The 23,836-nt window shown below is 41.6% G+C and overlaps 1 protein-coding gene across 1 annotated transcript in view; it reads left to right on the forward strand.

Annotated features, from left to right (window-relative positions):
- Positions 1 to 23,635, forward strand: part of LOC116575903 (basic proline-rich protein-like) — a 76,404-nt gene extending 52,769 nt beyond the window's left edge. The window contains exons 2-6 of the mRNA XM_032317539.1: positions 13,145 to 13,206; positions 13,530 to 13,601; positions 15,637 to 15,789; positions 17,530 to 17,690; positions 23,183 to 23,635. Of these exons, the coding sequence (XP_032173430.1) occupies positions 13,145 to 13,206; positions 13,530 to 13,601; positions 15,637 to 15,789; positions 17,530 to 17,604 (362 nt within the window). The 3' untranslated portion in view covers positions 17,605 to 17,690; positions 23,183 to 23,635. The remainder of the gene's footprint in view (positions 1 to 13,144; positions 13,207 to 13,529; positions 13,602 to 15,636; positions 15,790 to 17,529; positions 17,691 to 23,182) is intronic.
- Positions 23,636 to 23,836: the final 201 nt, after the last annotated feature.

Consider the following 23,836-nt stretch of genomic DNA (forward strand, 5'->3'; position numbering starts at 1 on the left):
TAAGGCCTACAAGAGCCTTCTCTCTCTCTCAGTAAATGGTTAAGTTCCTGGTTTGAAGGAGGCCTATGGCCGAATCTCCTTTTCGGGCTTCTCATTCTTATCGCCTTATTAACCTTAATATGTTGCTTTGTTCCATGTTTCTCTACTTGGTTCCGAGACTCCATTGCTACAATGACTACACCATGACAGATGATCCTTGTCGCACGCAAGGACACCTCTTTACTGTCAGCGCTGGATTCAACTGCCTCCACCTTTCAAAACTCCCTTATACATTCCTACCCTGATCAATATTGACCCCAGTAGGTAGGGACAGCTCTACGCCCCTATTCAGCACGAAGAAGTTATAGAAGATGAGACCTTCCACCTTCAACCACCTTAAAATTTTAAGGGTCAAAATTGTTCAGGGGGGAATGAAGGAGCAGGAGGCTGGCTGAGGACAAAGCAAAAGCTGGCGCCTTACATCCCCCCTTCACCCACTCCCCTCCATATGTGTAGCATTCCTCAGGCACCCCTGACTGCCATAAAATAATAAATAGTTGACTTGCTGAGATCACAATCCTGCAAGACAGGAGCCTCCCTTGGTTTGCAAATGTCCTTGAGATTACAACAAAGAAGTTACCTTATCAATAACTCAATTTTCAATCGGCCCTTGTATCTTAAATAAACTCGTACAGTTTGTAAAAGATCGCTTGTCAGTAATCCAGACAATGGTACTGACACAGCAATATCAACTAATTAAACAGACCGGATCTCAAACTGACTTGCTTCATAAACAAAGCGAATGGATATAGGATTCTATCCATGATAAAGAAAAAGGGGGGAATGAAAGACCCCTCTCCCCTTGCTAAAGGCTTGTTTAAGTAACCTGATGTCCCCACAGCACCCCCTCTCCCCTTGCTGAAGGCTTGATTGTCCCCATAGCCGGATGGCAACACATACCAGGATGTCTATTGTCTGTGATCACCCGGTCTGTCAAAAGAAAAGACAAATGAGGAATAGAGTGTACCTGGGACTTTCCAGAGTGCTGAGCCAAGGCCCACCAGAACAAACCGTTGTGTCCTTGCCTTAAACCCAGTGCCTGACAATGCTTGATTTAAATTTACCAATCAGATTCCTGTAACCAAGCATCTGCTTCTGTAAGACCGCTTCCCGCCACCGCTTCCCGCCACCCCAACCCTTGCCCTATATAATCTGTTCCCCAACCTAGCCCGGCACGCTCAGTCCACAAAGGTTGATGCGTCCGCAGGCGCCTGTGTAACCAATAAACCTCTTGCAACTTGCATCCAGTGGAGGCTTGGTGTCTGCTTCTTGGGTGCGGATCGAGGGTCTTTCAGCTTAACCGACTGAGCCACCCAGGCGTCCCATGGATGATTGTTAATTGTTGATTTGATTCCTTTATTAGACCTAGGTCTATTCAGATTATCTATTTCTTGTGCGTGTTTTGATAGATTGTGTCTTTCAAGAACTTGGTCTGTTTTATCTAAGTTATCAAATTTGTGGCATAGAGTTTATATTCTTTTAATGTCTAGGAGATCAAAAGTGATGGCTACTCTTTCATTTCTGATATTAGTAGGTTTGGTTCTAAATATTGTCGGTTTGGTTCTAGACCACCACAATGAAGCCAGTCAAATAAAAATAAATTTTTTGGTATCCCAGTACATATAAAAGTTATGTTTATACTATACTTTGGTCTGTTAAGTGTACAATAGCATAATGTCTAGAAAAACAAAATACATACCTTAATTTAAAAGTATTGCTTTAAAAAATGCTAACCATCATGTGAATTTTCAGTGAGCTGTAATCTTTTTGCTGGAGGAGGGTTTTGCCTCAATGTTGATGGCTGCTGACTGATCAGGGGGTTGGCTACTGAAGGTTGGGGTGGTTGTGGTGAGTTCATAAAATAAGGCAACAGTGAAGCTTACCACATCAATTAACTCTTTCACAAATGATTTCTCTGTGGCATGTAGTGCTGTTTGATAGCATTTTGCCCACAGTAGAACTTCTTTCAAAATTGAAGTCAGTCCTTTAATCCCTGCTTCTCCTTTGTCAGCTTAGTTTATGTGATACTCTAAATCCTTTGTTGTCATTTCAACAGTCTTCACAGCATCTTCCCCAGGAGTAAATTCCATCTCAAGAAACTACTCTTTGCTCATTCACAAGAAGCAGATCCTCATCCATTCAAATTTTATTACAAGATTGTAGCAATTTAGTCCCACCATCATGTTCCACTCTTGATTCCACTTCTCTTTCTGTCTCCACCTCATCTTCCGTGATGTCTTCCAAGGTCCTGTTAATGATATTTTGACCTTTCCCATGAATCACAAATGTTCTTAATGGTATCTAAGAGGGGAATCCTTTCCAGAAGGCTTTCAATTTACTTTTCCCAGATCCATTAAAGGAATCACTGTTTATGGCAGCAATAACCTTATGAAATATATTTCTTAAATGATAAGACTTGAAAGTTGAAATGACTCCTTGATCCGTGGGCTGCAGAATGGAATTTTGGGCTAGCAGGCAGGAAAACAGCATTAATGTCATGGTACCTCTCTATCAGAGCTCCTGGGAAACAAGATGCCTTGTCAATGAAAAGTAATATTTTGAAAGGAACCTTTTTCTCTGAGCAGTAGATCTCAACAGTAGGCTTAAAATATTGAGTAAACAATAGTGTAAATAGATGTGGTGTCATCCAGGCTTTGTTGTTGCATTTACAGAACACAAGCAGAGTTGACTTAGCATAATTCTTAAGGGCCTTAGGATTTGGGGAATGGTAAATGAGCATTGGCTTCAACGTAGTTACCAGCTGCATTATCCCTTGACAAGAGAATCAGCCTGTCCCTTTGAAGTTTTGAAGCCAGGGATTGACATCTCTTTAGCTATGAAGATCCTGAAAATCCTAAAAGGCATCTTTCTTCTAATATTGGGCTGTTTCATCTACACTGAAAATCTGTTGTTTAGCATAGACACCTTCATGAATGATCTGCCTGATCTTCTGGATAATTTGCTCAGCTTCTGTATCAGCACTTGTATTTCTACATTGCTGTGTACTTTCATGTTATGGAAAGAGTTTCTTTGCTTAAACTTCATGAACCAGCCCATGCTAGCTTCAAACTTTTCTTCTGCGACTTCCTCATCTCTCAGCCTTCATGTGCCTGGGGAGAGTTAGTGTCTTGCTCTGGATTGGGCTTTTGCCTAGGGGAATGTTGTGACTAGTTTGTTCTTCTGTCCAGACCTCTAAAACTGTCTCCATATCAGCAGTCAGATTGTTTTGCTTTCTTATAATTTGTTCACTGGAGTGGTACTTTTATTTATTTATTTATTAAAATTTTATTTTTTCAGTGGCACTTTTAATTTTCTTCAAGAACCTTTCCTTTGCATTCACCACTCAGATAACTGTTTTGGTACAAGAGGGCCTCACTTTCAGCCTGTCATGGCTTTTGACATTCTTTCCTCACTAAACTTAATCACATCTAGTTTTTTTATTTAAAGTGAGAGATTATTTATTTATTTTCTTTTCACTTGAACACTTTAAGGCCATTATAGGGTTATTAATTAGCCTAATTTCAATATCGTGTATCTCAGGGTATAGAGAAGCCTGAACAGAGGAAGTGAGGCAGGGAAGCTGTTGGTTTGTGGACTAGCGAGAGCACAACATTTATTAAGTTTGCAGTCTTACATGGTGAGGTTCATGGTGCCCCAGAACAATTATAATAGTAACCAAGGGTCATTGGTCACAGATTACCATAACAAATATAATACTAATGAGAAAGTTCAAGTAATTTTGAGAGTCACTAAAATGTGAGTCACAAAGTGAGCAGATGTTGGAAAATGGCACTGATAGACTTACTTCACATGAGGTTGTCACAGACCTTCCAATTTATAAAAAATGCAGTATCTGGAAAGTGATAAGGCAGAGCATAATAAAACAAGTTATTCCTATGATTTGTGTCTTCTCTCTTTTTCTCTAGGTTATCCCAGCTGGAGGTTTACCAGGAGTATTTTAAAGAGCTAGCTTTTGATTTCATTGACTTTCTTTATTGTTTTCCTGTTTTCATTTGTTTATGCTTTAACTTTTATTAGTTCTTTTCTTCTGTTTGCTTTAGTTTAAATTGTTTTTTCTCTGGTTTCCTAAATTGGAAGTTCAGATGATTGACTTTACATGTTTCTCTTCTAATATACATATTGAATGCTATTAATTTTCCTCTAAGTACTGCTTTTGCTGCATTGCACAAATTTTGATGTGTTATATTTTCATTCAAATATTTTTACATTTCTCTTAATTTCCTCTTTGACCCCAGTGTTATTTAGAAGTTGTTGTTTCATCTCCAAATATTTTGGGATTTTTTTTCCAACCAGCTTCCTATTACTGATTTCTAGTTTAATCCCATTGTGGTCTGGGGGGCATTCTTTGTATGATTCCCATTCTTTTAAATTTGCTGAGGTATGTTTTATGACCCAGAATATGGTATGTCCTAGCGAATGTTTTATGCGCACTTAAAGAGAATGCATGTGTGATGAGCACTGGGTGTGATACACAACAATGAACTAAAGAACACTACATCAGAAACTAAGGATGTGGGGCACCTAGGTGGCTCAGTGGGTTAAAGCCTCTGCCTTTGGCTCAGGTCATGATCCTAGGGTCCTGGGATGGAGCCGCGCATCAGGCTCTCTGCTCAGCAGGGAGCCTGCTTCCTCCTCCTCTCTCTCTCTGCCTGCCTCTCTGCCTACTTGTGATCTCTATCTATCAAATAAATAAATAAAATCTTAAAAAAAAAACCTAAGGATGTACTATATGTTGGCTGACTGGCCATTTAACAAAAAGAATGTACATTCTGCTGTTAGATGAAATATTCTGTCGTTTAGAATCAGTTGATTGATGGTGCTGTTCAGTTTTGTTATCCTGCTGTTATTCTGCTGGCTGGATCAGTTACTGAGAGAGAGTACTGAAGTCTCTAGCCAGTATGGTTAGTTCATCTGTTTCCTCAGGCATTTCAGCTCTCTCTCAGGAGCACATACACATGAAGTATTGCTATGGCTTCTGGGAGAATTGACTCCTTTATTCCAGTGTTACGCCCCTCTTTATCCTGGATAATTTTTGGTCTTGAAGTCTGCTCTTAATGAAATTACTATAGCTATTTTATCTTTCTTTTGGGATTAGTATTAGCTTGGCATATCTTCTCCATCCCTTTACTATTGATAGTATATGTTTCTTTATATTTAAAAGTGGCTTTTTCGTAAACAGAATATATTTGGGTCTTGTCTCTTTTGATGGTCTTTTAATTGGTACATTTAAGCCATTTATATTTAAAATGATTAGTGATATGATTAGATTAATATCACCATACTTGTAATTGTTTTTTATTCTCTGCGCTTGTTCATTTTCTTTTTAAAAAATCATCTCCATTTTCTGTCCTTTATGGTTTTTTTTTTAAGATTATTTATTTATTTATTTATTTATTTGACAGAGAGAGATCACAAGTAGGTAGAGAGGCAGGCAGAGAGCGAGAGGGAAGCAGGCTCCCCGCTGAGCAGAGAGCCCGATGCGGGACTCGATCCCAGGACCCTGAGATCATGACCTGAGCTGAAGGCAGCGGCTCAACCCACTGAGCCACCCAGGCACCCCTGTCCTTTATGGTTTTAATTGAGCATTTTATGTTCTATTGTCTTTCCTTTCTTAGCGTATTGATTATACTTTAAAAAAAATAGTTATTCTAGTGGTTGCCCTCAGGTTTGGTAGTATATATTTACAACCATTCTAGGTTCACTTTCAGATTCCACCATATACTTCATGGGGGAGAAGGGGCACAGGTTCCTTGTGGCAGAGCATTACTTTTCTTCCCTCCTGCCCTCTGTAGCACTGTTGTCATTCATTGAACTTAATCCACAAGCTTGAACCACTCCATACGTTGTTGTTATTATGACTTTGAATAAAGAGTTATCTGTTATATTAATTAAGAATAAGAAATACAAGATTTAATTATCTTCATTTATTCTTTAATGCTCTTCATTTCTGTCAACCTTAAAAGTAAAATAGCCAGCTAGTGGACCAGCAAAATTAGTTTATTTGGGAATTGCAATTTGGGGTGTACAAACTGTAACAAACTATAGGGAAGTGCAGAAAACAAAGGAGGGGAGCTTGCTTTTATAGAGGAAAGGAGGAAGTTAGGGGCTGTGTGGAATGAAAGCCTACTGGAGGAGGGAGAGAGTTCAAGGTTGTGGGGACTTCTCATGGCTGAGCTCTTGCTGGGCTGGAGGACATTTTTCCCTCCTCCTGGGGTGGTAAGTGTAAGGGCCTATTTAGCCAGAGTGGCCCCACCTCGGTTGAACAGCCGTTTTGTTGTTTATGCAGTAAAACTTAAATTGATCCTGCCTGCCCCGCCCCCCCCAGGGGAACTTATTTAAAAGCAAGTCTGGGAAACCAGTCCAGGGTAACAAAGCCCAAATACAAGGGTGGGTCAGGTCAGGTAGAGATAACAGCCCGAATGCAGGGATGAGTCCAGTCAGGTGGAGACATCCAATCAGTAAAGCGCACATACTGTCTACGTAACTACCAAGGAGTGTGGGCCCTGCCTTTTGGGTGCCAATTCTCACCAAGGTGATAGGCTAGTGCAAATGTCTACTATAGGGTAAATTGTAATTCAATTGGTCACTTATGTATGACCTAGCATGACTGTGCAGCATTCTCTGTGTGTTACAATCTCATTCGCCACCTGTGTGTGGCCAGGCCCAACCACATGGCCTTTGCTCTATAAAACTTAGTCTGTGAGGCAGGGTGGGGTCCCGCTCTCTGTAAGAGGCTTGGCCCTGGCTGGGGTTTGATTCTCGATGCTTGGCGTGAAATAAAGCTTTGCCTGACCTTTGCTTTGTATCAGCCTCGCTCCCTTAATCACAGACCCATTATTGGGGGACCCAACATTGGGGACCCAACAGTAAGCTGCTTCCTGTTTGGAAATGCAGATATACTGCTTTTTTCCTGCTGAGGTCTTTAGGGGTTACAAGTGTTGGTGTGCAGAACTCCCCCTTCAGGGCTTACTGACTCCCTTTGAAATGAGGCTTCTTTTGTTCTTTTTCATTTTTATATGGTGATCCAAGTTTCTGGCCTATATGATTTTCTCTGGAAGAACCTGACTTCAGTTTTCCTCTGATGCCCTTGTTTTTATTTCCCTCTACCACCTTTTGTCTTTAGGTTTCTTTCAGAAATCCTTCCAAATGAAGTCAGATGTAAACCCTGTTGATGGGTGATATAAATAGTAAAGTAATTGAGGAGGGGGATAATTCTATAATTTTATATTTAAATCTCCATTTTTTGTTCTGTGGGGTGTTTGTAGTTTTTAGTGAGTCAAAGTGCCTGGGATATGACCTTCAGAAGAGTTTCTTAGCCTTCATTCCCTCCCCTGCCCCCCTTACTTACTTGAGACAGGAAGACTAGAGGCCTGGATTTAGCTAATTGTCCTTCCTCAGGTCAGATAAGGCTTTAGTAAACCAGTTTCTCTTCAGGGCTAGCCTTCCTTGTACAGGACAAAACAGAGCAACACTGGGCAGATTTCAAAGTGGTTATTTACCCCCTCCCCTGCCAGAAGCCCCAGGGGGATTTTCTCCAGTCTAAATAGTAAGAACTCTTGGGGACTTCTAGCAGTAATAATCATGAAAGTGTGAGACTCCCCTGTAAGACTGAGCACCCTGGAGTTTTTAAAACTCAAGCTGCTCCAGGATGAGCCTCCAGCAACCATCAGTTACCGTTGAAAAGTTTAGCGGTACTGGCCCTGCATTGGTTTCTGTTGCCAGTCAACTATGATTCTCCATATTGCCTAACTCTGGTTTTCGGGGCAGATCTTTACCTGTGAGCTTAATTCTCTAATGAATCTAAGAAGCACTGTTGTTTTTCTATTTGTTTAGCTTGTTTCTTGATGTGACTAAGAGACTGATGATTTCCAAGCTTTTTACATGTTTGGAGCAGAAACCAGAAGTACCCTCAGCAGTTTATTTCTAACCAACTGTGGTCAGTCACATATGTCTGTTCTCTAATGGGTCATTCCTGTTACAGTTTAGCTATAGATTGTCAATACTTAAAACTGAGGTGGAGGAAAGTAGAGTATACTGTGTGTGTTCTTTTTTGATAATAGCAGATGGACAGTTTCTCTTTTGGGGACCCTAGGAATGGGGGAAGAAACATAAGGGGAGCACTGAGCTCAGTTTAGGAGAGGTAGGTGTCCATTTGTCTTTTTTTGTAAGTTTTAATTTGAGTTCATTTAAGTTTAAGATGTTTAAGTCTGAAATATTTTAAGCATATTAAAGTATTTGAAAGAGTATATAGTGGTGTGTATACACACATAGAAACAAATGCGGTAACTAGTTCTAAGTTGATGCCTTGTATGTGGACTTTATTTCCAGAAAACAAGTACTCACCCAAAAAGAAAGCCATATGGGTCTGTTGTTGGGTATCATGCTTTATTGAACAGATTTGCTACTCATGTCTGGATGCACACACCTTACCAGCCAGTATTTCTCTTCAGAGCACAGGAAGGCATTATACTCACCAACCCTGTGAAGTAGATATTCTAGTTATCACCATACAGCTGAGAGTACAGATGCTCCTTGAGGTTACCTGGAGAAAGGAGGTGAAGGAACTTACCAGAGGCTTGTTTGAAACCATTGCATCTTCTGCAGATGCTCTGACCTTTACCCAAATCTTTGTTCCCCTTGAGTTGTCTGTGGGTGATTACAGTCCAGAGCACCCCACTATCTGAAAATGCTTCCAGTCTTTTTGCTTTCACAGCACCCCATTCTTTTCCAGCCTCCTTGACCAGCCTTTCATCTTCATGAGTTCTTCTTCCTAAACATCTTGTGTTCTGTTGCTGAGAGATCAGCAGTAGCTCCTGGCCTTTTATTACAAAAGAACAATGTCCTTTGCGCAAGCTATTCTAGACCAATATATAAAAGTTCATTTGTTCTGTGTCTAAAGGGACTCCACTCCTCTCCAAGAGGGAAGAAATGTTTAGGTTTGTAGCTACAACTTCTGTTTGGCTCAGAGAATTCAACATACTTCTTCATCAACCAGCACGGGATTGACCACCAAAGGAAGGTGAAATCATTTTATTCTTCTTCAAAAATAAATAAATAAATAAACTTAATACCGGCTGAAGAATTGGTAGGAAAAGAATCTGTATCAGAAACCCTAAAAGGGGATGAATGATCAGGAACACAAGATCTTATCTCTGAAATGCCATGTCTTTGTGATTAGAGCTAGGTGGTACATTCTTGGCTAGAATGCTAAGTCATTTTGTGTCCTATAGTATCAAATCTGGCCATAAAGTGTTCATCTGCCTCTCATCTGTGACACTAATTTTGATTGCCCAGTGAAGAGTTTATCTAATTTCTCCACTGTAAAGTTAATATTTTTTTTCTACTACTGCTACTAATAAGCTATCTAGGGGGGAACACTTTCAGACTATGTAAATATCTTATTCCTCATTAATATTTGTTCCTTAGATTTAGTATCTATTAATGAATTTTGCCTGGGGCCAGTGCTTGCTTGTTGCTGAGTGATGATTTTCTAACACTTAACGCTTCCTCCATGTTTACCAGTTGGCACTTGGCATTTTACTTTTAGCAGGAACCCTGCTTTCTTGCCTCTTTATCTATTTATTGTTGTGGACCTATGGATTCCAAGATTTTTTCAATGTTTTATAACTTATTACTGTCTTAATTACTTTGGTGCTCAAACTTTCCTTTATTTGGCCAGTAGGAGCTCCTTCAGGCTCATTCTCATCCCTTTGTTCACTCATTCATTCATTTATTCTTGTATACTGCCTCACTTTTTTGCATAATAGTATGTTCCAGGCTCATCTTGTCTCTTCTCAGTTGTGGAATCAATGGCCATTTTTTTCTGAGAAGTGATACTTCCTTTTATAGTGGGGAATGATATTAGAAGGTAAAATTTTAATACTAGGTATGCTCATTGCTATTGAGGTATCATCTTGGTCTTTCCAGCAAACAGAGCTAGGAACTATACACACATATATAGTGTATATTATAAATATTCACAAAAACAGACCTATGTATATACATATATATGCATATATACACTTGGACATATAAAAATAAGCATATACACTTACATATTTTGGATATGTGTGTGAACATTGGCTCCCAATAACCTTAACATATTTATATATTTTCTCAATCTATGGTAGATCTAAAATAGTTCTGGAATTATTTAAAATTTTTATCAATTTAATGTTACATTGTATATTAATTATACTTAAATTCAAAAAAATAAAAAGAAAGTCTTGGGTGCCTGGGTGGCTCAGTGGTTTAAGCATCTGCCTTCAGCTCAGGTCAGGATCTCAGGGTCCTGGGATGTAGTCCCTCATTGGGCTCCCTGTTCAGTAAGGAGTCTGCTTCTCCCTCTCCCTCTGCCCCTACTCCCTGCTTGTGCTCTTGCTCTCTCTGTCTCTCCCTCTGTGTCAAAAAAGTAAATAAAATCTCTAACAAAATAAAATAAAATTAAAATTAAAAAAAAAATAAAATAAAAAGAAAGTCCTGAAGAGATATCTGCACACCCATGTTTTTATAGAAGCATTACTCACAATAGCCAAGAGGTGGAAAGAACTCAGGTGTCCATGAACATTTTTTCCCAAGTGATGAAAGGATAAATAAAATGTGGAATATCCGTACATGGGATATTACTCAGTTTTAAAAAGAAAGGAAATTCTAACACATTCTGTAAAATGGATGAAACTTGAGGACATGGTATTAAGTGAACCATTTATAAAAGGAAAAAAATTTTTTCAATTTATACTACACAATTTATACTATATTACAAATTATATTAAATAAATTTTTATTAAATTCTTATTTTTATTATTATAATTATAAAATAATATATTTTGGAATAAAAAAACACTAAAAGTTCAGAATTTGTAGGTTTGCCATTCACCCTCTCTCCTGATTTTTTTTTTCCTATGCTGAATATTGTGATAAAATGTGTAGAGACACTTGTTATCTTCCTCTTAAGATTGTGATGTTTTATTCTGGCAGGCAGTTAAATTACTAGTGGATAACTCTGATTTGTAGAGGCTTGATTATAGATTTTTTCTGGTGTTTCTATTTTGGTATTGCCCTTAGTCCTATGATTTAGTCTTATTCCCAATGCATGTCCCTACTGGATGTCAGTGGGAAGCCTGTGGAATTTACCAAGGCTTTCTCACTTGGTGGGACTTGAATTCCCAACTCTATATCTCCAGTACTGTACCTATAATTATATAACCTCATGAGGATATTCTCTGTCCCCACAATGCCGTGGTTATTTTAAGCAGCATTGTTCACAGTAGGCTTTATCCTGAAGAGTGGGGTTTATCTTGGACACTATGGAGGCTGGGGGAATGATCTGGTACAGTTGATTTTCAGGGATCCCTGGCACCTCTGAGGAAGAGGGTTTGGAAGAGTACAAGCTGGGAGTCAAGAGAAATGATAAGAGCTTGAGGGGCAAGACCTAAGAGGTCCAAGTGGTAGGTTGGACTAGGGATACTCTTCCCCCACCCCTCATAGAACAGATGATTGGGCCCACAGAGACATCACAAGTCATTCCCACATACATTCTCTCCCAGGGAGGGAAGGGCTGGCACATTTGTTGCCCAAGGAACCAAGGTGAGTAAAGGGGCGTGATTTCACCCTATAGGCTGGCCTAAGTGATGACACATATGCACAAGGGAACGAGTCTTTGTCATTGAGTGTGACATATGGGTAAAGTGTCAACTCCATGTGACTGGCTGTGAGCTAGCAGCCAAGAGCTGGGATTGGAGACTCTGGGGTGAATTCACTTTTAGACATGTTGAATGTGAGTTAACCTAATGAGACATCCAGTTGGACATGTTTAGGAAGGGGCTGAATTTCTTAGTCTGAAGATGAAGTAGGGGGACTAGAGTGGCCATTTGAGAGTCACATGTCTTTATTATTATTATTATTATTATTTTAGATTTATATTTATTTGACAGAGAGTAAGAGGAGGAACACAGGCAGGGGGAGTGGGAGAGGAAGTAGGCTTCCTGACAAGCAGGGAGACCGATACAGGGCTCGATCCTAGGACCCTGGGATCATGACCTGAACTGAAGGCAGACGCTTAACAACTGAGCCACCCAGGTGCCCTGAGAATCACGTCTTAATACTTTCTAAAACAGGGCACTGTAGTATCATTTGTGTAAAGGTGATAGCTGAAGTCGTAGTGTCGTTGGTATTCTTTCTCTTTCTCTGTATCTACCACAGTCTTAATTTTAGTTCTCCTTCTTCTGCAGCCTTTCAATTTTCCCAAGGAATTCCTACCAACTGTGGGAATATCTACCCAACATATTTTGTTATTGTTTATTATGGTCTGGTGGTTGTTCAAAATGATTCTGTTTTTTTCCAGTTCTTAGATATCAGACCTTTTTGGTTCCTATAGGTAAGTGAACAGGAAGAGGCTCTTGTTCATTTTATCAGAGTTTAGTAGCAGAGATGCATCACACTGCCTCAAACTGCAAGAAGGGTACTTTGCAAATCAAGTGGTTGTCTTGCTACTTTTGGAGTAATGCTCAGTTCTGGAACATTTTCCATGTGGCTGTACTTGTTTCGAAGAATGGATGTAGTCCCTGGAGATGTGAGGCAGAGCACTGTCCTTGCTGCATTTTTCCATGGTATCAATATTTTCCAAAATGATACAAGAACTAATATGAGAAAAAGTAAACTTTATCTTTTATGCCTGACAGATAATCAGATTATTCTGGGGATTAGATAAAAATAAGTCATTTGCTCTTATAGTTAATTGTAATGACCATGATAATCTTGCATAATTTAAAAATTAAATCAGATAAATAAGATTCAGCTTAGGGAATGAGAAAATATAGAAAGCATGATGTGAATTTGAAGACAAATTTGGCATTCTTTGGATGAAGGGTGTTGTAGAGTAACTTTCCTAGGGCCCGTCTCCCTCTGGCACCAACCCTGCCACAGGCACACAGTCTGTGTTTCCGACATGCCACAGGGCCTGATGCTTCCAGGCACCAGAGGGCAGTGGTAGATTGTGCTTCATTCCATTATTTTACTTTATTTAATATCTTTACAAAATCCACACAGTGACTTTTCCCCCCTTAACATCTGGTTTTATTCACAGGCCATGTTCTCATAGAGATTTTAAGTACCCACAAGAAACTCAATGAGAGTCTTGATGAAAATGTATGTGGGGCGCCTGGGTGGCTCAGTGGGTTAAGCTGCTGCCTTTAGCTCAGGTCATGATCTCAGGGTCCTGGGATCAAGTCCCGCATCGGGGTCTCTGCTCGGCAGGGAGCCTGCTTCCCTCTCTCTCTCTCTCTCTGCCTGCCTCTCCATCTACTTGTGATTTCTCTCTGTCAAATAAATAAGTAAAATCTTAAAAAAAAAAAAGAAAATGTATGTAAACTATTCATGTACTTATAAAAATAAAATGTATTTCATTTCTAAAATTCATGTTGCTTAATGTCTCAAATCTGGTATGAGTTTTTAATCCCCTTTGTTAACAGTTTAAAAAATTCCCTAAAGAGATTACACATGAGCTGGAGAAGAAGATGGAACTTGATGGAAAACACATGAATGTGAGTACACGGTTTTCTCTACCTCCATGGTTGGAGGTGGGTATGGGCATAGGGGCCTGGTGTTCTGGGAGGCTGCACTTGCCTGATCTCTGAGCCAGAGGAGAACTTTCTCTCACTGTTTATCCAGCAGCAGAGAACATGGACAGAGCTTAGTGTTGAGTATATACACAGGTGCATGAAACTGAAAAGGTCTCTTGGAGCTGGGTGCCCTGTTTGCTTTAACACCTGAGATGTTTATTTAAAAGCAGAGAGGAAAATATTGCAAGGAATCCTCCTGCTTCTCCAAAGCATTGTTTTCAAAGAACATGTATATGGGAACAACATCTACATTTGTATGAGTGCAGCTGTTGCTTTTACAAACCAGCACTTTAGGATGTGAGACGTGGGTGGGAGAACATCATCTAGGTCTCCCTGGGACCCCCAGGTCCGTTCGTCAGAGACTGCTCCTGTATGGTGTCCCTTGCCTGTCACCTGGTATTGATGACTCCAGCAGTTTTCTCCTTCTGCCTGACCCTCCAGCCCTGTCACATGGCTCTTGCCATCTCCCTTATATGCTATGAAATAGCTGTTTTCCTTGGCATTCAAAGTCCCCTTCTCACCAAGACCCTACATGGTAGTAAGCAGTGTAGTTACCCTGAAATCACCTCACTGCTTCTATGTGCGTGTGCTCTGTGCACTGTGGAGGAAAGCGGCAGGACCATGGACAACAGCTGAGGGGGATGTAATGGCAGGCATTTTGCATACATTATGAGATCTTTATCCCTACAGAAACTCCATAATGTAGCTACTCTTACCCTCACTGTACAGATTAAAGGGAAAACATGAATTTTAGAGAAATTAAGTAGTTGCTGAGATCACACAGGAAGTGAAGGATTTCATCAGAATTCTAACCCAGGACTGTGAAGCTCCCAAAACACTGCTACACAGCACCCAAAATAATCTGAAGTGCTTGTACTTGTTCATTCTTTTTTAAAAAATTATAAGTCATAAAACAGGAGCATGTGAGTTAATATTATTTATTTATTCACCAAAGCACTTAACACTCAATGTCCTAAAAAATTTGAGAAAACAAGGAATAAAAGACAAGACATTGTTGTCTTTTAAGAGCTGCCCTTGGGGTCAGTAGCCCCGTGTATGAACAGGGGAGTTTAGGTCAGACAAAGCTACATGTTGAAGGGAGGGAGCAGTGTAAGGTGAGGGTGTGCAGGGCGGCACCCAGTGGAAATGTTCGCCAGTGTAACTGCCCAACAGCTGGGATGGTGCTGCACTCAAATCAGCACAACTTTTAACTTACAGGCAACTCTCAAAAGATGCCAAACAGAAATCTCAAGCTGAGTTGAAGATGAGAAGGAAAAGTCAGGAGGATGAAATGTACTCAGATACAAACACAGAGAAATTGAGGTGAACTTTTCAGCACTATTTTATTTTGTGGTTGACAATTTGTACAATTTACAGGGCTGCTTACTTAGCTCAGTCAACCTACACTATACTATACTATACACCCACTCACTGCTGTGCTGCTGTTGAGGTTAAAAAGGAGCATTTTTGACTTGGTGTGAGCTGAAGGCTACAGAGTTTTCCAGAGTTAAAAATAATTAGTAGCCTCCTAAAAACACTGGCATTTTCTCCTGATTTGGGGGTGGCAGCGGGTGTTGGTAAGAGATGTTCCATGATTAGCATTACTCTCCCATGTTACAGATGAAGAAAATGGGGCTTAGGCCAAGTCACATAGTTGTTAATTAGAACTAGGGTTTAAATTTGAACTTTCTGGTTTCAAAGCCCTTGATTTTCCAGTAGAACACAATCTTATCCCTGCAGTATGAAGTAATATTTTGTGCAGATTGCCCTGCACAGAATGTAAGGCCCTTTGGCAACATCCTTCTACACATGAGTCAGGGATCTTAATGAGAATGATGATACCTGCTCAGGTCAGTTTACAACTTTGTTAAGTGTAAAGACAGCACAAGATAAATGTTTGGCTGTTCAGCTTTCATTCCTCATGACATACTTGTATAATTATTATTTGTTTTCCTAGTATATAGAAACCATTACATCTCGCCAGAGCGAAATCCAGAAATTTATTGCAGATGATTGCAAAGAAGCTCTACTTGAAGAGAAAAGGCACTTCTGCTTTCTGGTCGACAAACACTGTAGCTTTGCAAATAACTTACATTATTATCATTTACAGGTGGGTTTGTGATAGTGTTTTGTCATTATTAATAATTCAATTTCATATTCAAATGCCCTTGGAATGCCTCACCTCCTACATGTGCCTCAATGTAAAGTGGTGGGCCTAGTTTACGGATGAGAAGAGATGCCAGAGAAACACCTCTTGGTCCACTTGTTTATGTAAACTTTCAGAAATGTGGATGAAATGGTTAAATATTGCTTATAAGATTAATTTAGTAGTATATCCATATTTAAAATCTTTCATTAAATAATGCTTAATGATCAAGAATTAGTACTTTTTTTCTTTTCTCACCTCTGAGTCAGCTTTTCTCAGACTATTTCTGATGCATCTTCAGCTCAGTGCCTTTACCAGAGCCATGGGATGAGTCCCAGTGGGTCCCAGGGCCACCTCACCTGGGTAGTTTGAGTGTTCACCTTGTGAGTCCATGCAGAGAGGTGTCCTGGAGGTTCTGTCCCAGCCACAGACCCATTCACAATATCAGGGCAGTTGTGGTTCCTTTTTCATTCCTCTTCAAGATGTTTCCTCATGATCTCATCACCTATGGAGCTGGCTTTACTGACCTCCTTCCAGCACACATAGTTGTGAGGTTTTACCTCTAGGAATCATTACAAAATATATGTTACTTTCCTTTCCTTTTTTTTAATATAAATTTTATTGGGCCTGTATAAGCATCTAAAACTAGCATTGAATGAAGTCAAATATTCATTGTTATATATAATAATTTAGAGAGTGCTCCATGATAGAAGCTTTTTAAGAGCTTGAAAATAAGGCAACTTCCTCTTTTTCAGGGGGAACAACTTGGCCTTATATGTATGCATAGGTATGTTATATGTTACACATTCCATAGTTTTTGCAACTTGAAGGACCATTCATCTACTAAATCTAAAGCCCTAAGATCTAACATTGTTACAGGAAAGGAAAGAATTGCAGTATTAGATGATCACTTTGTACGTAGTTCAGCAGTGTCTGTTTCCATGGTGTAGGTGTCCTGCTGGGGCAGGGTCATAAGCCAAGTGACCCTGAAGCTCTGCCTGTGGCCTAGCTCTGCCAGTGATGGGGTACTCACTATGTCACAAGGCAATCTGGCCTATCTGCAGAGAGCTCTAGTTGGTGGCAGACTCTTATGCTTAACCTTGGATCCCAGCTATGCTTTTTAGCATGAAGGAAGCCCACTTCTTTTCTCCACTGGAAGTCTCTTCACCTCTCTGAAAACCACTTCTGTGCCTTCCCTTTTTCTGACTCCAGCATCCCAGTCCTTTCAGTGGCTTCTTGGACAAAGTAGGCCCAAGTAGTCGGCATGTCAGGGCTACAGTCTGAGGCCATAGGTTGTTTGGGGTGAGGGTTTTGCCCTCTGTTGGGAGTGGGAGGAAGAAAGCACTGATCAGTATTTCTGGGACCACTTGGGAAAACAGGGCTTAATGAGATCGCTCAACCGTTCCCTTTTCATGTTTGAGCGTGTTCTGCATCAGTCTTCAACTCTGCCTTCGCACTGAGGGAGAGGGCAAACTCATGTAGAACAGGGGCCCACAGCGCTTGCAGCAAATAAACAGCTGAACACAACACAAATAACATAGCTCATAGATGGTTAAGTGCTCATTGAATTTGGCACAGAGCTCTCACACTTCTGGTGGTAAGTCAGTAAAACATTATCACTAATATTTGATGTGACTTTTCTCAGCTCCTTGAACACGTTTTTGTTTTGCTGTGTTTTGTTTCTCTCTGATTCACGGTCTGCAGAATTACTCAATTCCAGGCTTCCCTGGTGGCAGGAAACCTGTGGTGATGCTACCAAAGTGCCCAAGAAGATCATGAATATGATGGAGGAAATAAGGACCCCAAGTTCTGAACGCGTGTCCAGGATGCCCCAGCCCTCCCTGATGATTGAGAGAAGCAGCGTGGTAGGGATGGGTTCTCTGCAAGATTTCAGTTGTGTATTTACTGACAGGACTTGGGCCAAATTTGCATGAAGGATGAAGGCCTTTGGTGGTGGCAGTCACAGGTACTCCCCTCTTCTAGGTCCTCCCTTGTCTCACTCTGACCCTCTTACCTTCAGACTTGACATTAGCTGTGCAGTGCTCAGCACTGTGTAGTGCTGTATTCAGTCCATTATCTTTGCTTTAGAAGTGTTATTGTTACGGTTTTTAATTGTAATGATTCAACTTTGTAAGTTTATTCCCAGTGAAGGAGGCGTAGGTGCCTTAGGGAATAATTAGTAAAGCTTTGGTGGCATTCATTACAACATAAGGTATTTCAGAAAAAAATTAGCTACTGAAGTATTCAAGGTAATGAAATCAGGCATTGCAGTTTGCCATTCCTTGAGCCTCAGCTTTATTACTTTTCACAAACATAGAAATTTGGATTCTGTGGATAGTTTATACACATGGGTCCACCCTAACCTCTGAAATGAAAGCAAAGATGCTAAAGGCCAGTTGATGACCTACAGAATAGATCCAAAACTGCATAGGGAATAAGAGAAGGTGCTGTCAGTGGGCCAGAAACACTGAAGGAGTCTCAAAGAGAGAAAGGCAAGATCTGTGTGTGGAGAATCAAGAGAAGAAAATCTTGGCCTTGAGCACATGCAGGGCAAGACTGCAGTAGACGGCAGAGCAGTGAGCTCAAAGCCAGTGGGTATAAGAGGAGGTGGAGAATGGCATGTGGTGTTCCTGTATGTGGTCAGTTCTAGATGATTTGCATCCTCTAAGCTGGTTGGTTTCTAACCTGTGTCCCACTTGTACTAACCAGTAGGCAACAGGGGCTTTTGTCCACTGGCTGAAAATATGTGTTTCCACAGAAGAGGCCAGGCACCCTCCCTGCTGTGTCTTCCCTGTCCCCACCTCACTGTGGGTAGTCTGTGGCAATGAGGATGGGCAAAATACAGACTAGGATAAATAGGCAGAAGAATAGGGAATGCTGTACAATACAGAGATGGACAGAAAACCAGGAATTCCTGAACAAGTGAGGAAGACCAGTATCATGAAAAGACACACTGAAAGAAAAAACAAGAGTAACCAATATTGGAGGCAACAGAGACATAGGGCAGAGGAGAAATCTTTAGAAAGAAATGAAAAGATACTACATCCCCAGGGGAACTCAATTAAGATTTTAGAAATTAAAAATGGATTATTATTCATAAATGAAATGTCTGGGATTTGCTTCAGCATATTCTAGGCACAGGGGAAGATAGGTGTAGCATATATGAAACAATACTGGCCTTGAATTCTTAATTGTTGAAGCTGGGTGTTGGATACAGGGAGATTTATTGTGCTGTTCTTTCTCCTATATATGCTTGAAATTTTTCTAAAATAGCTTTTTAAATTTTTCCCTCCCCTTCCCCTCTTCCACAAAGAACATAAACAAGAAAAGCCCCATACCAGTGGATGGGCTCATTAATAGAATGGAACTGCTTGGGAAATTAATCCAAAGAGCTCTCCCAAAACACAGAACGAAAATGGAGAGAGGATGTAAACATAATGTTAGGTTGGAGATACCCAATTGCCTTCTCAAAATCATCACCAGATATCTAATAGGGATCTCAAATTCAACTTGTCTAATACCAGATGACTGATTTTCTCACTCTAAATGGTCTTCTCTAGTCTTCCCCATCCAGAAGATGGCAGCTCCATCCTTTCAGTAGCTTGGGCACAAGTGTGAACTTCTCTCCCTCTCTCTCCCCACTCCTTCCCTCCTCCCCGCCCATCCCAGCCAACTCCTGGGCATGCCCTATTGTTTCCACCTTGAAAGCTTATCCAAGTCCAGCCACTTCTCAACCCTCCAGTGCCCTGACTATAGTCTGCAGAGATTACTGTAGTTGGCTCTGCCTAGTCTTTAACACAGCAGCCACAGTGAGCCTGGACAAATGGAAAAAAAAGAAATCCTTGATAGACTGTGGTCAAGCTGGAGAAGGGGATAGAGAGAAAATTCTAAATACCTACAGAGAGAGGGGAAAATAGATAACTTACAAAGAAAAGAGAACTCCACTGGTACCAGACTTCTTATTATTAAAACAAAATGTTAGAAATCGATCGTGCAATGCACGCAAAATGTTTGAAATTTATTTTAAACATAGAATCCTAGGGCACCTGGATGGCTCATTTGGTTAAGTATTGGCCATCAGCTCAGGTCATGATCCCAGGGTCCAGGGTCCTGTTTTGCAGGGAGTCTGCTTCTCCCTCTGCCCCTCCTTCCACTCGTTCTCTCAATCTCTCAAATAAATAAAATCTTCTTTAAAAATAAATAAATATAGAATCCTGTAGCTAAGTAGCACCTAGGAGGGACCCTAAAATCCATAGAGACAGAAAGTAAATCAGTGGTTGCCAGGAGGTGGTAGGAAATGGGGAAGTAAATGCCTTAAAAAAATGACAAAAATAAGAAAAAGAATGTGACATTCATGAAATAATTCAGAATGGGGCATTGCTATCCAACCAAGAGAACTTTGGGAAGAAAGTGGAATTTAAAGCATGGTAAAATAACCCTGGGAATCTGTAATTCCATCACTTGTGCTACACTAATACTAAACTAATGAGGAATTTTTCACAGATTGGGAAAGATTATGACACTCCTAAATATTCACCAAAGGTGCCCCCAGTTCCTTCAGCCAGAGTGTATCCTAGTCCTTTGATTGATAGATATGTTTAATAATCCAGCAACACATGGACAGAATTCAGAAAGGATAAGGAATTCAACAGGTAGGATATTTATTTTGATTTCTTTAAAAATACTGTTTTAGGGGTGCCTGGGTGGCGCAGGCAGGTGGGTATCTGACTCTTGGTTTTAGGTCGTGATCTTTGGCTTGGATAGTGACCTCAGCGTCCTGGGAACAAGACTTCACTCATTCTCTGGGCTCAGCAGGAAGTTGGCTTGAGATTCTCTTTCCCTCTGCCTCTCCCCCTGTTTGCATCCCCCCCACAATAAAGAAAGTCTATAAAATTAGCTTGGTTAAAAAATTGAAAAAGCTTTTTAAATTTTTAAAATATTTTGCATAACTGTTACCCTGAGGTAAAGATAAACAAACATATGTGGTAGCACACATTTAACATTGCCTTGTTGAAAAAACATTTTTTTCCAAGATTTTATTTATTTATTTGGGAGAACATGAACAGGGAGGAGGGGCAGAGGGAGAGGGAGCCTGATGTGGGGCTCAATCCCAGGACCCCAGGATCATGACCTGAGCTGAAGGCAGAAGCTTAACTGACTGAGCCACCCAGACATCCCTGCCTTATTGGAGCTTATACTTCAAAATCAATAAAGGTCTGGGTGTATTATAAAACTGTAAGACATTTTATAAGTGACACATTTCTTTGACAAATTCTAATTCCATGTACCAATTGATGTTTATAAGAAGGAAACATACTATGGAAAGGAGTTCACCTCAGCACCAGAAAATCAGACCTGCCATGCCCCTAGGCCCTAACCCCAGCCTTAGGTTGGACTTTGAGGCTTCTGTCCCCAGAGGCCTGGTAGCTGAGCTCTACACATTGGGGATACTGAAAAATACCAGAGGACTCGCCTGGCATCCAGAAAGAAATCTTGGCATTTGGAACTGTGGAAAGGATTCAGAGCAGGAGAAATCTGCATGCCCACATGAGGCCACCCCCAAGTTTATTGGCCCCGTGCACTTGATCTAGAAGCCAGCCACTCACCCTGACCTCAACTCAGCCCCCAGGAAGTTGTTTGCCTCAACTCTGGCTGATTTGGTCTGCCATGTCCCTAGGCTCTCACCCTAACCCTCAGTTGGATTTGAGGCTTCTGTCCCCAGAGGCCTGGTAGCCAAGTGCTAAACATTGGGGATACCTAAAAAAAATGCCATAGGACTCTGTCACCCAGAAGGAAACCCTGCCATTTGTATCTCCAGAAAGGATTTAGAACAGGACAAATGTGCATTCCCACTTGAATCCGTCCCACATTCAGGGGTCCCTGGACACAACAGGGGAGACTGATACTCCCCTGACCTATGCCCTGATTCAGCCCCCTGGAAGGTTTGCTTCAAGGTGTGCGTATATATCTCTGCTGTGCCTCTAGGCCCTAAACCTAAAAATAGTTTTAGCCTGGAGTCTTCTGTCCCAAGAGGCCTGGCTTTCAAGCCTTAGGGATTGTGGACACCTGAGCAATACAAGAGGACTCCTTCTGCCACCCAGAAGGAACCACCATTTGGAACATCAGAAAGGATTCAGAGCAAGAGAAATCTGCATGCCTACCTCAGGCCATGCCCATATTTAGTGGACCTCTGGACACAAACCCAGAGCCAGCAGTCATCCTGACCCATGCCCTTAACTCATCCCTCAGAACACTCCCAAAAGCACCTTTAGGTCAGCCCCTCCATACCTCTAAGCCCTAATCCTAACCCTTGGTTGGGTTCTGAGTAGTCCATTCCCGGTGGCCATGCCCCAAAGAGCAGGAGTTCAAGACACCTGGGCAATAGCAGAGGACTCAGCTTGCCTCTTTGAAGGAAATTTTGGCTGTTGGAACTCTGGAAAAGATTCAGTGCTGGAAAAATCTGCATGGCCATCTGAGGCCACCACCCCACGTTCAGTGGCCCTCTGGACACAAAGCTGGAGTCTGACACCCTGACATTCTGTGTCAGCTCACCCCCAAAGCAGAGAGAAAAACTGGAAAGTTCATGCCCAACATGCCCCTAGGCCCTAATCTTAACCATAGGCTGGGTTTTCAGGATTCTGTCCCCAGAGTCCTGAGATGTATGCCCCACATGTTGGGGAGACATGAACAATACCAGAGAACTGTGCCTGTCACCTAGAAGGAACCCGTGCCAATTGGAAATCTGATAAGGATTCAGAGTAGGAGAAATCTGCATGTCCACCGGAGGCCATGCCCACATTTAGTTCATGCCTGGACCCAGATCCAGATCCTGACACTCATCCTGACCCACGCCCTCATCTCAGCCCCTAGAAGCTCTCTGATGCACCTTCAGTTTGGTCCTGCCGTGCTCTAGGCCCTAACACTTACACTAGGTTGTGTTCTGAGAGGTCCGTCTCCAAATGTCTGCCTCTAATGCCCCAGGGAGTGCAGACAGCTAAGCAACAGCTAAGGCTCCAACACAGAAGAAAATGCTGCCATTTGGAACACTGGAAAGGTTTCAGGGCAGGAGAAATCTGAAGGCAAAGCTGGGCCCATACCAGAAATCCCTCACTGTCATCAACCCCCTGAACACAAACTCTGAACCTGACCCTCACCTTATCCCTAAACTAACCCCAATCCTAAATCCTAAACAATAACTGTAACTCCTAATCTCTAATGCCTAACCCTCACCCTAACCAGAAGCAGCTGTCTGGAAAATGGTAAAAGACATTTCAGACAGTCAGGCAGGTGGACACAGTTGAAATGGGCCTGTGGTCTTTTTTAGAAGGCGGAACCTGTAATGATTTCCTCCTTTCAGGTTACGTGGTGGTTTCTCGGGACAGTGTTCCTCTGTGGGGTGAAATGCACTGAATTAGTCCATATGAAGTGGCAAACATGGTAAGAAACGACAGCTGGAGAGTCTGAGTGTGGAGAGGAAGTGTGTTTGTGTTGCTGTGATAAGTTAATGCAAATTTGAAATCACCGGAGAGTAAATGACTCTTCCAAACATCCACATTAGCACAATGTCACAGAAGCAGAGAGGACGTCAGACTTTGGGATGGAGGCCAAGCCCGCCCAGATCCAGTTCACCCACCATAGGTGAACTGCTTGCCCTTATAGGAGGCCACATGTTAGCAGGAGACTCATGGGAGGTTTAAATCGGGGCCCCCCATGTCTCTGGTGCAGTAGAAGCAGTGGGATTTGGAATTCCAATTCTCCACAACGCTTCACCACAAGCTGCTTAGAACTATGAAAAAGCAGGAAGGGAAGCCTCACTTGGGACCCCAGATGGGGAGGCTGGAAGGGGGCCCCAGGCACTCAGTGCCCATTGCAGACCCCACATTACAGTCCCCCATGGGAGAGACTAATCCATTCCAGGCCCTGCAGGGGAAGCGGGAGGGTCCATCTCCTACAAGAAATCACCATCCCTACAGCTCAACCTGTGAGAATCCTCCATCACCTTGAACCCCTG

This window comes from Mustela erminea, chromosome 17 (assembly GCF_009829155.1).
Source record: "Mustela erminea isolate mMusErm1 chromosome 17, mMusErm1.Pri, whole genome shotgun sequence".
Taxonomy (NCBI): Eukaryota; Metazoa; Chordata; class Mammalia; order Carnivora; family Mustelidae; genus Mustela; species Mustela erminea.